Genomic DNA, 14321 nt, shown 5'->3' on the forward strand with positions numbered 1-14321 from the left:
GTCTACATCAAAAAAATTGAGAGGTCTCAAATTAATAATTTAATGATACACCTGAATTTCTTGTAATAGAAGAATTGGAGGGAAAGATTTGGAAATAGATTGAATTAAAAAAGAAATTCCGGGCTGGAGAGATGGCTCAGTGGTTAAGAGCACCGACTGCTCTCCCAGAGGTCCTGAGTTCAAATCCCAGCAACCACATGGTGGCTCACAACCATCCATAATGAGATCTGATGCCCTCTTCTGGTGCTAATGAAGACAGCTACAATGTACTTAGATATAATAATAAATAAATCTTTAAAAAAAAAAAACAAATTCCAGTGTGAATATTAACCAAACTATTTTTAGCCTTTCATATATTTTGTATATTGAGACAATATTTTGCTCTGTAGCCCTGGCTTCTGGACTCATGACCACAATTCCCCTGCCTCTGTGCTGGAACCATTAGCATGTGAAAGGACCACCAGCCAGAAACATTCATTATTAATAATAATATTATTATTATTCACTTTACTTCCCACTCATTGCCCCCCTCCAGGTCACCCCTTCTCACAATCCTTTCCCCTCCCCCTCTCATTTTCCTAGGAGCAGTTAGGGCTTCCCCTGGGTATCCCCCCAACCCTGGTACATCAAGTCTCTGCGAGGCTAGGTGCATCCTCTCCCATTGAGGCCAGACAAGGCAGCCCAGCTAGAAGAACATATTCCACAGACAGGCAACAGCTTTTGGGATAGCCCCTGCTCCAGTTATTCAAAGACCACCTAAAGACCAAGCTGCACATCTGCTTCATGTTTGTGGGAAGGCCTAGGTCCAGACCATGAATGCTCTTTGGTTGGTGGTTCAGACTCTGAGAGCAAGGGTCCAGGTTAGTTGACTCTATTGGTCTTTCTGTGAAGTTCCTATCCCCTTTGGGGTCCGCAATCCTTCCTCCTGTTCTATAAGAGTCCCAGCGCTCCATCCATTGTTTGGCTGTGGGTGCCTGTATCTGTCTGAGTCAGGGGCTGGATGGAGCCTCTCAGAGGATAGCCATGTTAGACTCCTGTCTGCAACAGAGATTCATTAATTGTGTCAGGGATTGATGCTTGCCCATGGGATGGGTCTCAAGTTGGCCCAGGTATTGGATGGCTACTCCCTCAGTATCCGCTCCATCTCTCTTTTCTGCATTTCTTTAAAAAAAAAAAGATTTATTTATTTATTTTATGTATGTGAGTACACTGTAGCTGTACAGATAATTGTGAGCTTTCATGTGGTTGCTGGGAATTGAATTTTTAGGACCTCTGCTTGCTCTGGTCGGCCCCGCTCGCTCAGTCCCTGCTTGCTCTGGCCCAAGATTTATTTATTGTATATAAGTACATTGTAGCTGACTTCAGAAGCACCAGAAGAGGGCGTCAGATCTCATTACGGGTGGTTGTGAGCCACCACGTGGTTGCTGGGATTTGAACTCAGGACCTTCAGCAGAGCAGTCAGTGCTCTTACCTGCTGAGCCATCTCGCCAGCCCGCTTTTCTGCATTTCTTGTAGACAGAATAAATTTTGGGTTAAAAGTTTTGTGGGTGGATTAGTGTCCCTATCATTCTACTGGGGTTCCATGCTACACTCCACAAACCCAAAGAAACTAAACAAGAAGGAAGGCACAAGCAAGGATGCTTGAATCTCACAAGGGGGAATAAAATAGTCATGAGAGGCAGATGGAGGGAGGGAACTGGGAGGGAGAGGGGATGAAGAGGGGAATGGGGGTAGGTGTTTAGGATCAGGGTGGGACAAGAGAGACAGCCAGATGGCCATGAGAATGAATAGAAATCTGCAACTGATGGGGGTAGGGAGGTGGGGGGGGCATCTCCAGGATGAAGCAGAGACCTGGGATAAGGGAGGCTCCCAAGAATCAATGGAGGTGACCTTAGCTGTGGCTCACAGCATTGGGGACATGGAACCTGAAGAGGCCACCTCCTGTAGCCAGGCAGGAACGCCAGAAGCACTCTTAATGCCCCGTGTCCCTCACTTTCACATCCGGCCAATGAGCCATTTCTTCCTAAATGCTGTTTAGACGGCTGTTCTCACTTGTGGTGGCTAGTGTACTAGTGAGGCCTTGAGTTTGTCGACATCCTGAGTTTCACACTAAGCTCAAGATTGGCCTGGGCTACAGAGCAGGACTCTATCTATAAAGGAGTTGTGGGTCTCACCGGAGAGATGGCTGAGCAGTGAAAAGCACTTACTGGTTTGCAGAGGATCTAGGTTAACTTCCTACATGGCAGCCTACAACTACCTCTAAACCCAATTCTAGGGGATCCAATGCCCTCTTATGACCTCCATGGGCATCACACACACATACTGCACATACATACATTCCGGCACACACACATACATAGGAATAAATAAATCTATTTCTTAAATTGTTTAACAAAAAGGTAAAAAGATTGTACGTGTAAAAATTCCCACAAATGTCAGTGGTTTTAACTGGTTGGTTGTTTTTCCTGCTTAGAAAATATCAGGCCAAGGCTGGGCATGGTGGGCATGGTGGGCATGGTGGGTCACACCTTTAATCTCAGTACTAGGGAGGCAGAGACATGTGGTCAGCCTGGTCTACAAAGGGAGTTCCTGGACAGCCAGGGCTGTTAAACAGAGAAACCTGTCTCAAAAACAAACAAACAACAACAAAAAAAAAAAACCATGCAAACAAACAAAAACAAGAATATGAGAGAGAGAGGGTGAGGGGGGGCGTGGAGAGAGAGAGACTTCAGGCCAGTTGGCATTTGACAAAGCTTTGCTGGATTCAGCTGACTTAACTACTTAACTATCTATAAAATGGGTTAGAGTCTGATTAACATGTCCATTCTAGGGCTTAGGCTGAAATGAAGGCTGAAGGCTGAAGGCTGAAGGCTGAAGGGTAGGAGCTACCACAGGGGTGATGTCATGGCGTTATCAGAAAGCAATGGGAGGCAGAGTCAGGTAGATTTCTGAGTTCGAGGCCAGCCTCGTCTACAGAGTGAGTTCGAGGACAGCCAGGGCTACACAGAGAAACCCTGTCTCCAAAAACAAAACAAAACAAAACAAAAAAAAAAAAAAGGAAAGCAATGTAAACCAATCATACTAATGCATTTTGAGCTTTTGCTCACATTCTTTCCTCTGACCAAAGCAAGTCACACAGACACTAATTCAACAAGCAGAGAGAGACAGATCTGTCAGTTCAAGGCCAGTCTGGTCTATAGAGTTAGTTCCATAACTGCATAATGAGACTTTGTCTCAAACTACGCTCTTTGAAATAACTGTTATAGAAATAAATTATTCTCTGTAGCATTTGAACCTCTTGTAAGCTTGTATCTCTCTCATTTAAAAGAAAGACTGAAAGAAAGGAATTAGCCCATTAATTATTTCAAATACATGGTGCAACTGTTCCTATGAATTAAGCCAAGACACTTGGAAGGCGATTGCACTCTGTGTTAATAACACTGCCAGGCTTTTCCAGTGTGCTGCACTCCAAAGAGTACTGCGTTTTCATTGACAACGTTCATCATTACATATGCATATGGAAAACAGGCATTTTCATCAGAATTACTGTAATAGCATTAAGAGATTATTATTTTTCCCAGTTTCCTTGGAAGAACATTCACTAAATCTGATTATTTATTACTTGACTGCTCCTCTATCCACCCTGTACATTTAGGTATCTAGAATCCTTAAAAATACAAACTTCAGAAGAAAACCACGATTTTATACATTAATGATCTCAAATAAAAGAGGAGTGCTATGTTCGTGCATCACTTCTTCCGAGAAAGTTAAGTCTGCGTTCTGCTTTGGAGAGATAACACTTTTTGTCCCTGTAGGTGGCCCCCTGGTGTAGCCATTAGTTGCTAATTACTTGCAAACAAATAAACAATTAACTCCTTAAGCCGCTGGCTGGGCAAGTGTTCATTGACTTGCTAAAACTTTCTAAAACAGGATTTTAATTAGTGACTTTGGAAACCCAGCCCCCTAGTCAGCAAAGCTACAAGGTGAACTGCTGGAAGATCCCAGCTCTGCACACGTGGGGCAGGAGCCCTCCGGCGCTGTACGACCCAGAAGAGAATGTCTCCCAGCCTTCGGGAAGGTGCTCAGCTCCGGGAAAGCAAGCCCGCGCCCTGCTCCTTCTCAATTGAGAGCATTTTAGGACTGGACCAGAAAAAAGATTGTACAACATCAGTAAGACCCCACAGACCCTGGACAGACACCTGCGGCGACTCAGGTATGCTGCAACTCAACTTCTAAATTCATCTGCGTTTTTAGTTTGTCCTTTATTTCATGCAGTATAGGATTAGAAACCACGTTCGCATTCTGTTCTGTATATATAAAAGGTCTCCAACAGGGTCGGAAGGGAATAGAGTGCCTGCCCTGGGTGGTTCACTCCCAGAGAGAAATAGCATTTGTTTCAGAAGACCCTCTGTGTACATGTGTCACATCAGGCATTCTAAATCTCTCTTCACTGAAAAATGAATGGTAGAGTTCAAAATGTATGTTCTCTATCACCAAGGCTTCTCTCTCTCTCTCTCTCTCTCTCTCTCTCTTTCTCTCTTTCTCTCTTTCTCTCTCTCTCTCTCTCTCTCTCTCTCTCTCTCCCTCTCTCCCTCCCTCCCCCTCCCTTCCCCCCCTCTATCCTCTTTTTTTTTGGGGGGGGGGAGAATGGGGGAGACAATTCTTTTGTGAAACCCTGAAGAATTCCTAGGGAATTCCCTAGGAAAATTCAAAGCAAGTTACTAAAATGACTTTTTTCCAGAACTTTGTGGAGCATAGGCAATATAAGATGGACCTTCTTCTTCTGATTTTAGAGAAAGATGGCACCCCACCCCTACATGCCCCAGATCTTCCCAGTGAGACTTCATTTCCTTGTCCAGTGGATCACCCAAGGCCAGAAGAAAGGGCTCCGAAATATGAAAATTATTTTTCAGCCTCAGAAACCCGCTCATTGAAAAGAGAATTGAGTTGGTACCGAGGACGAAGGCCAAGAACTGCTTTCACCCAGAACCAGGTGAGAAGATTTTTCAGCCAATAGTGACAACACAAAGGTTGTGACAGAAGCCAGACACTCTGGGGTCCTAGTGTAGAAGTGGCATTAGTGAAAGGGTGGACTCATAGTTTAACAGTCTCTGGGCAACCAATTGTTTTAAAATGCATTTAGATTAAAGGCCCAAATTTAAGTGCATTTTTTCATCTGAAAGCCCAATTTTGGTGACATATAAAATAATGTCACTTTAAAGAATTCCTTCCTTATTCTAGGTCGAAGTATTGGAAAATGTCTTTAGAGTGAACTGCTACCCTGGCATTGACATCAGAGAGGACCTAGCTCAAAAGCTGAACCTAGAGGAAGACAGAATCCAGGTAGGGTGCAAACACAGTTGTTACCAGTGATGATAAATAGTGTGGTAATGTGTCTGAGAACTGTTTTATTTTCCCTTCATTCTAGATTTGGTTCCAAAATCGCCGAGCAAAGGTGAAAAGGTCCCGTAGAGAATCACAGTTTCTAATGGCAAAAAAACCCTTCAACCCAGATCTTCTGAAATAGGTAGAAAATTACACATGTTGGCTTCTCTTCCAGTTGTATAGTACACAAGAAATCAATGGAAATTCCAAGTACTTAAAATGTTACCGTTCTCTCCTGTATCTAATCTAGATATTGTCATTCTTCTGAAAATATTGCAAATAATTATGATTCTAGAACAGTACATTTATAGTTATAATGAAAACACCTTTCCTATATATTTTTAATAAAAATTTTCAGAAATGACCGGTATTTTAATATACATTCTTCTTTGAAACCTTCACAGGTGTATACAGCCTATTTTAGTCATATTTATCCGTTCCTCCGCTAACACGTCCCAGATTCACCCCATTCTCCCTCCTAACCTCAACAATAGTTGTTTACAAGTGAGTAAAGTTGATCTAATAAGTTACTATGTGTATTAAAATCTCTAAGCTCAGCCGGGCAGTGGTGGTGTGCACGCCTTTAATCCCAGCACTTGGGAGGCAGAGGCAAGCGGATTTCTGAGTTCAAGGCCAGCCTGGTCTACAGAGTGAGTTCCAGGACAGCCAGGGCTACATAGAGAAACCCTGTCTCAGAAAAAAAAAAAAAGAAAGAAAGAAAGAAAGAAAGAAAGAAAGAAAGAAAGAAAGAAAGAAAAGAAATCACTAAGTTCATAACTGATTCCACAGGTTGGTTACAACTTACAAAGTATTTCAAAATATAGTAGTAGTAATAGTAATAATAATAGGTTTAATTTACTTCCATTAGTTTTTTTTTCCAGGTTGCTTTTGAAATGTAATTATACACACCTATATTATACAATGAGTTATTTGTGAATCTTCTGCTGATTTCTGGCCATGTGTTCAAACAAATCTACAGCACACCAATTTCAAGTTGTTTTTCTTTTAAAGTCATTACAACAAAGTACAGGCATAAGAGTACAGGCATAAGACCATCAGCTCTCATATCCCCACCACTGTATTGCACTGCCAAAAGGACTTGAGCTGCAGGGCTGGTGTCATGGATCAGAAGGTTAAGGTACTTGCTGCCGAGCCTGGTGACCCAGGTTTCATTAGTCCCCCAGATCCCACATGGCTGAGAGAGAGAATCAACACTGAAAAATCTCGACATGTGTGTCATGAACATTCATGCACACATGCACATGTACACACACACACACACACACACACACGTCTGCACACACACACATACGAATAAATAAGTGTATCTTTAACATTTTGTAAAAATGAATAAATTAGCAAATAAATGCAATTTTTCAAATAGATTTCAAATTCATTTAATATGGCCTTTTTTGGTGTTTTATGTGATAGTGATCATCTAGTTTGTTTCTGTTTTCAGCTTAAGGATTCCAATCAACTATATACTTCAGTATCAGGCTACTAGTGTCTTTGCATGTGCTCAAATACATATATGTATGTATGTATACATATATATAGTATATATATATATATATGTGCATGTATACATACATGCAAAACTTATATATATGTATATGCTTAGCTATACTTATATAATACTTACATATAAGTATTATATATGCCTACATAGACTAATTGTTAATATTAATACTTATTAATAAGTTTAAGTATTTTTATATATAAGTATATTATATATTATATAAACATAAATCTTATGTACTTATATATGCAAAAACATATATGTGTATAGGTATGTATATAACTATATATTTCAGTACCATGGTACTGTCTTTTTGCATGTGTTCTGACACAGCTACTGGAAATAATAAGGTACGTCCTGTGGGACAAACCATAGCTATTCCCTGAGATTAGAACAAGGAACTATGAGGCAGAAAGGGAGTCCTCTCCTCTGAAAAACAAAACAAACAACAGCCGCAGAACCCCAGGTGTTCATTTTCTAGTTAATGAAAAAATCTAATTGAGTAGGGTTTGTTTGGCTTTGAAAGGTGAGTCTGAATGCTCTAATTCTGTGAGTGGCCGCCAGATTTCACTTTCCTCCGCCTGTATTGCGTTTTGCCTTCTCTTTTTTATCTCTCCCAATCCTTTACCCATCCTATTTCCCTGTGAATACCAGAGTGACAGTTTTGACTGGATTATCAACTCTATTACCACTACACATTTTTTCCTGGGATATTTATTTGTATTGATTGATTGGAAGACAATTTGACTCAGAACTTTAGGAAATAATCTACTGCCAGCGCATTGTGTCAGAGAGCTCTGTTTTTCAGGAGTCAGTCAGCAATACACTCCTTATTCTTTTGAGCTATTGCCAAGACAAGGAAGGAGGAGAAAGGGATAGGTGAGCAGAGCTGTCTGTCACTAGGAAGGCCAGGGGGTCAAAGTGCTTCTGAACAAGATGGGCCACTCGTGCCAGCATAAGGAGTTACTGCCAGGAGTAAGTAGTTGGAGCAGTCCTTGTGATGCACATCAGCCAACATTGCTCCACTAGCAGCTTTCTTTGCTCCCCTGGAACCCCATGAAAATGTTGGGTTTGATGGTTGGAAGCTAACAGGCCAGAAGGCAGGGGCAGCGTGTCATGGGACATAAGTAAGCATTTCTTTTCTTTAGCAATACTGCTAAGGTAGAGGCCGCCTCAAGTCTTATCCTTCAGAAAGAACCACAGTTAAATACTTTATAGATCTTAAATATCATAAAAGAGTTGGCTTTTTGTTGGTCGCAATATTGTTTATTCAGTTATGGCCACAATTTGCATTACCTTGCAGTGTCAGCGTTACTGCTCGCTATGCTTCATGTCTGCTTAGTTTACAGAATCTTAAGTCTTAGACAAAATAAGAAACTGCTTTTGAATATTCATATCTGAGCATTTTTGTAGTGTTTCTCATACATTTTGACTTCAAACCCAAACTCCAGTTTGTAATTAAACCAAACTCATAGAGAGGGCAAGGGTCTGTAAAAAATTTCACAATCTAAAAGGAAATGAAATAGTTTCACAAACATTAAACGACAATTAACAATCTTTAAAAAGCAAGCATAAAAGCTGACGTGTCTGCAAAGTCTGATGAGGCAAGAAGCAGCTTTGGTACTGGCTTACCTCTGCATGCCCCGGCCCAGTGCCGTGTGTATAACTGACTTCTGGGCCCTAAGTCTCAGAAAACCTTATAATTAAAATAAGTTATGTATAACGGATGGCACTTTGTTTTTGAAGCTGAAGTAACAACACAGTGGCGCAATAATTACAAATGTAGAATGATGTAATTAGCGCTGAGCTCAGTAGCAGAGCACTCACCTAGCACGAATGAGTTCAATACCCAGCACTACAGAAAAGGAGTTACACTGTGATTGAAATAAACAATATGTGGATGTCAGAAAAAATTTAAATAGTTTGTAATGTTGAAAATACTGCTAGGTGTGGTGGTGGTGTTGGTGGTGCATGGCTTTAATCCCAGCACTCAGGATGTAGAGGAAGAAGGATCTCTGTGAGTACCAGGCCAGTCTACAGAAAGTTCCAAGACAGGCAGTATTATACACAGAAACAGTGTATCAAAAAGAAAGGGAGGAAGGAAGAAAGAAGGAAGGAAGAAAAGAAGGAAGAAAGAGAAATGAAGAAAATGTATGTGATGCATAACCATTTAATTTTAGATATTAGTAATAATATCTGTTTTATTATGATTCTTATGAGACCAATTTATATCATATGAAAATAGTCAAGAAGCAGGATAAAACACCAAGCTCGCCACTGTATTTCTGAGTTTCTCAGAAACCTGAAAGGTAATGGCTGGTTTCGTTATAATGAGTCAGTAACACTTTTGAAATTAAAATTGCTAAAATCTGTAAAGAGTGTAATAACATTCAGCGGGGCAACTGGAAGTTAACTTTGAGGGGGTTAAAACAAGCGAAATGCAAAGCTAGGGTAGAATTCTCTTTCCCTAGAGAGCCAGGCCCTAATCCACAGCTTATCTCCGTGGCTGGTAATTCCAGGCCTTTGTCTCCAGGAAAGCTCGGGACAAGGTGAACAGTAGTAGCCAATCAAGCTAATGCAGTCAGGCTAATACCTGCAGCGTCTCTATTATCTAACCTCCACCCAAATGAAGTTATTTGGTCTCTTGTAATGGTATTTGTCCCTCCTAAAGCCAGCTAGACAAAGCCTGTCGGGAAAGAGTTCTGGCGGGAACAATGGCTGTGTGTGCTGGTGGTCAGCGTCGGGGTTAATCAGTGTAAATAGCAGCTTTCTTCGCTTGCATCTTATCACACATCACACAAATGGCATAAACCGCCCACTACCAAACCCGGTGCACAGTACCAACCAGGAACTCCGAAACGGGGAGGGTGAGCTAGTCTGTGATGTGAAATCCAACTCGCGGAGATAAGCAGTGACTTGCCAATTCCGTTCTCCCAGCCTCAAACTAGACAAAACTTGGCTTAGCCTAGTATTAGTTTTCTGTCTCCTGTTGTACACTCACAGGGCAGTGTCAGCAACTCCTGGAGTCACAGAGACACCCAACTCAGTGAGGGTCACCCCTTTTCAGTTTCTTATTTTTTCAGTCTCTCCCTTCAATGCTAATGGGCCTTAGCAGACCCAACGAGCTTTACTAAATGAGTCCCACAAATGAAAGAACTCTGCAAACTAAATAGTTTATTGTTATCATCTGTCTGTTGTAAAATCCCTAACACTCAGGAACCAAACCAGTCCCTCTGCTCTCTAGTCTCCTCGGATGGCTGAGGGGACCATCTGCTTTAACTGACATTTACAAGGTAACTTCAGCAGATTAAAGAACAATACAGGGGCTGGAACGCAGGACCTTCAGGACTGCTCTCCTGAAGGTCCTGCGTTCAAATCCCAGCAACCACATGGTGCCTCACAACCATCTCTAATGGGATCTGATGCCCTCTTCTGGGGTGTCTGAAGACAGCTACAGTGTACTCACATATAATAAATAAATCTTTAAAATAAATAAATAAATAAATAAATCAAAAAGAAAGGAAGGAAGGGAGGAAGGAGGAAAGGAAAAATGACAATTCAGGTTATGTCCTGTTTGCCACATTAGAAACTAACAAATAGGGATGGGGTGGGACCTGGAGAGGTAGCTCAGTTGATAAAGTGCCTGCCACAGCCAGTGCAGGAGCCAGTACCGAGGGGCCTGTCTATAAGCCTGTTGCTAATTGGGGTTTGAGTAGGGGCTGAAACAGGAAGAAGATCCCTGAAGCTCACTGGCCAGCCAGCCTAGCTGAATTGGTGACCTCCAGGTTTGGCAAGGTGAAAGGGCAGGCAGTTTGGCTCTCTGGATAGAGGTACCTACCACCAAACCAGACAACCTGAGTTTGATCCCTGGAGACACACATGGTAGAAAGGAGGGCTCTGACCTCCACACAAGCACCATGGAGTGAACATACTGGCAGCACATATGCGCACTGGTGTGTGTGTGTGTGTGTGTGTGTGTGTGTGTGTGTGTGTGTGAACCCGCAGACACTCAGTAAAGAACAATTGAGAAATGAAATGATTGTGGCCTCCACAAACCCATGTACATGCAACATTACACACACAGGTGTACACTAAGCTAGCAGATAGCCATGGCTATGAGCCTGGCTCCTTCTGCCAAACCCCTGCTCAGCCACAGACATGGAGTTCCATCAGCACTGCAGTGACTCTGCTGAATGGTGGGATCTCGTGGCGATGTGGACCAGGTTATATGTGGTAAACTCGTGGGGGCCATACTTTCCTCTTTACTTCTGGTGCTTGCTTGCCTTTTAATTTTATGGCCACCCCAATTCAAATGTGAAACCTAATCAATTGCAGTGTGATGGCATTCAATGGTGGAGCCTTTGGGAGGTGGATAAACAGCGAGGAAGGCCTGATAAATAGAATCTGCGTCCCACCCACATCCCCTCCCCCAACCTTCTCCCCATTCCCCTGCCCTTCCTACCAGGATACAGACCAAAACCCAACCTTAAAGAACAAACCAAACATATCTTTTGTGTGTGTCCGTGTCCAAACATATCTTTTCAGAAGTAAATAGACAATGTTTAGCCAAATATCCTGACACCATAAACGATGTAGTCAAACTGACATGTGAAATTAGCTATTGTAGTATACTAAAACTGCTATCTTGTGTGCATGTATATACTGGGTTGGTGATATATAAGTTCTATCTCAATTTTTTTTCAGCAGTTTTGGGGATTGCACACAGGGCTTCAAGAAGACTAGACAAACATTCTGCTGCCAAGCTATATCCTTAGCTCTTTGCTTTTATTATTTTTAACACAGTAAAAAAAAAAAAAAGTCTTGGTATGCCAGGCTATGGTGGTACTCGACTTTAATCCCAGCACTGCCTCCCAGGTAGAGGCAGGTAGATCTCTGAGTTCAAAGACAACACGGTTCCAGGACAGCCAGGGCCACACAGAGAAACTCTGTCTTGAAAAACCAAACCAAAATGAAACAAAAGGCTTGGAATATGGGAGCATGGATTACAGAGAAGAACTGGGCAGCATCTGGATGGGCAGTGCCTCTAAGAGAGAAAAGGGTGATAAGGTGCTCTTTTTTTTTTTTTAAAGATTTATTTATTTATTATATGTAAGTACACTGTAGCTGTCTTCAGACACTCCAGAAGAGGGCACCAGATCTCGTTACGGATGGTTGTGAGCCACCATGTGGTTGCTGGGATTTGAACTCTGGACCTTCGGAAGAGCAGTCGGGTGCTCTTACCCACTGAGCCATCTCACCAGCCCAATAAGGTGCTCTTAGAGGCTGCAGTAGGCAGAAAGGAACAAGGGCCAGACACAGAATTTGAATGGGAGTGTTGTTGGTTTTCTTGTTATCATGCCTGTACTGGGAGGATGTTTCAGAGGTGACTAAGGCATTCACACTTTCAAATGAGTTAAGGAAAAGATATTATCCTCTTGGTTTGAATATGCTTGGTCCATAGGAAGAGGCACTTTTGAGAGGTGTGGCCTTGTTGAGTAGGTGGTGTCTTGGAGGAAGTGCATCACTGATGGCATGGGTCCTTGAGGTCCTATGCGAGCTCCTCCAGTGGGGAGAGAGTCTCTCCCCTGGTTGCCTGAGGATCCAGATGTAGAACTCTCAGCTCCTCCTGCACCATGTCTTCCTGCACACTACCATGATGATAATGGACTGAACCTCTGACACTGTAAAGCCAGCCCCAATTAAATGTTTGCCTTTATAAGACTTGCCTTGGTCATGGTGTCTCTTCACAGCAATGAAAACCAAAACAGCTGCAAAATGTGCTTGATTAAATATCACATACACAGATTAATGAGAAGTGCCTTGCAGTAAAAACTAAACGGCATGATGTCCATACCGTGTCCCAGCACAATATGACAGGTGTCCAGCGATTTTGTAAGGTAGTCAAAGGGAACTGGAGCCAAGCATCCAAGAGAACCCAGGGTCAACCTCTAGTACTGCAAAATCTCTCCCCCACCACAAAATTAGGTGGGAGGGAAATGGTAGAGAAAAAGATAGAAAATGATCAAATAGCACTACATTGTGCACAAAGGAAACAAATCTTATATGTTATATGTCCATGACATCTTGTCCTATCTTGTTTATGAGAAATGTGAAATTGGTTTTTGCTACTTTTCCTCTGGTGGTTTCCCCACAATGTGTTAAGCTCAGTCATAATTGTTAGTTGAGGGTGGTTAGGTCTACTTGCAGCTTTTCTTGCAAATTCAATGTTGTTTCAAAACAAAAAGACTCTTCAACCCGAACGCTCGCCTTCAATCTTCCTGTTGAAGGACTCCTAAGTGAAAAGAGAAAAGCAACACTTAGGTCCCGGGGCTCAAGCAAAGGACTTGCTGCTCCTACATGAGGACCTGCGTTCTCTGGCACACACACACACAAATCCACTCTCATTCCCATGTCAACATCCCAGAGCTGAGACAGGAAGCTCCCTGAAGTTCCATGGATAGCCAGTCTACTATAATAGCACGCTCCAAGTTCAGTGAGTGAATCTGTTTCAAGAATAAAGGGGAGGGGCTGACAAGTTGACTCAGCCAGTGAAGGCACTTGCCACCAAGCCGGACAAGCTGACTACTCCAGCAGGTTGGCCCCTGACCCTCACACATATGTTATGGCAATTGTAAACATAAACACATACATGTGTGTGTGTATAGTGTGTGTATACATATATACACACACATATATGTGTATATATTGTATACATATGTATGTATATATATACACACACATATATACACCACACACATACACACATATATATGTGTGTGTGTATATATATATGTGTATATATATATATATATATATATATATATACTGAAATGAGTTGAAAGCAATTGTTCCCTGACATACATACATACACATATGTACAAATACATAGATTAATAGATTATAATATATATAAGAGAAGGTAGAAGAATTTCTAGAACTTAGTGATAATGATGAAATATGTACAAAAGGTTGTGAAATATACAAAGAATGATATAAGAAGAAAATGTATATTTATATATGCTGCCAAAAAAATATGCAATTCAAACCTAAGAAACTAAGAAAGAATTATAGACCATACAAGTAATAACTATGAACAAGAATAGACACGGTAAAGATGAGATTAAGAAGAGCATCTGTGAACTGGGTGTTTCTGAACATGCCTGTGAACCCAACACTTGGGAGGCAGAAGCAGGGGCCCACAAGTACAAGGAAAGCCTCAACTGCAAAACAAATTTGACAACACACTGGGCTCCATGAGACCCAGTCTCAAAACAAAACAACAACAAAGAGTGGATAGAAAGACTGGAAAAGTAGGACTACTGACCAAGCCAGCTCAGTCAGAGAACTGGGCTTCAAGGGAAGGAGCTAGAATTGAAAAGAAAAAGACAATTAGACAACATTATAACAAGACTCCAGC

At 41.9% G+C, this 14321-nt stretch overlaps 1 protein-coding gene across 1 annotated transcript; it reads left to right on the forward strand.

Annotated features, from left to right (window-relative positions):
* Window positions 1-4056: 4056 nt before the first annotated feature.
* Hesx1 (HESX homeobox 1) lies at window positions 4057-5527 on the forward strand. The gene is made up of 4 exons (XM_021182544.2): window positions 4057-4213; window positions 4794-4993; window positions 5242-5343; window positions 5429-5527. Exons 1-4 carry the CDS (start codon window positions 4057-4059, stop codon window positions 5525-5527), a joined length of 558 nt encoding a protein of 185 aa, XP_021038203.1.
* Window positions 5528-14321: the final 8794 nt, after the last annotated feature.

The sequence above is a fragment of the Mus caroli genome, unplaced genomic scaffold (genome assembly GCF_978045245.1).
Source record: "Mus caroli unplaced genomic scaffold, Mus_caroli_1 scaffold_12, whole genome shotgun sequence".
Classification (NCBI taxonomy): Eukaryota; Metazoa; Chordata; class Mammalia; order Rodentia; family Muridae; genus Mus; species Mus caroli.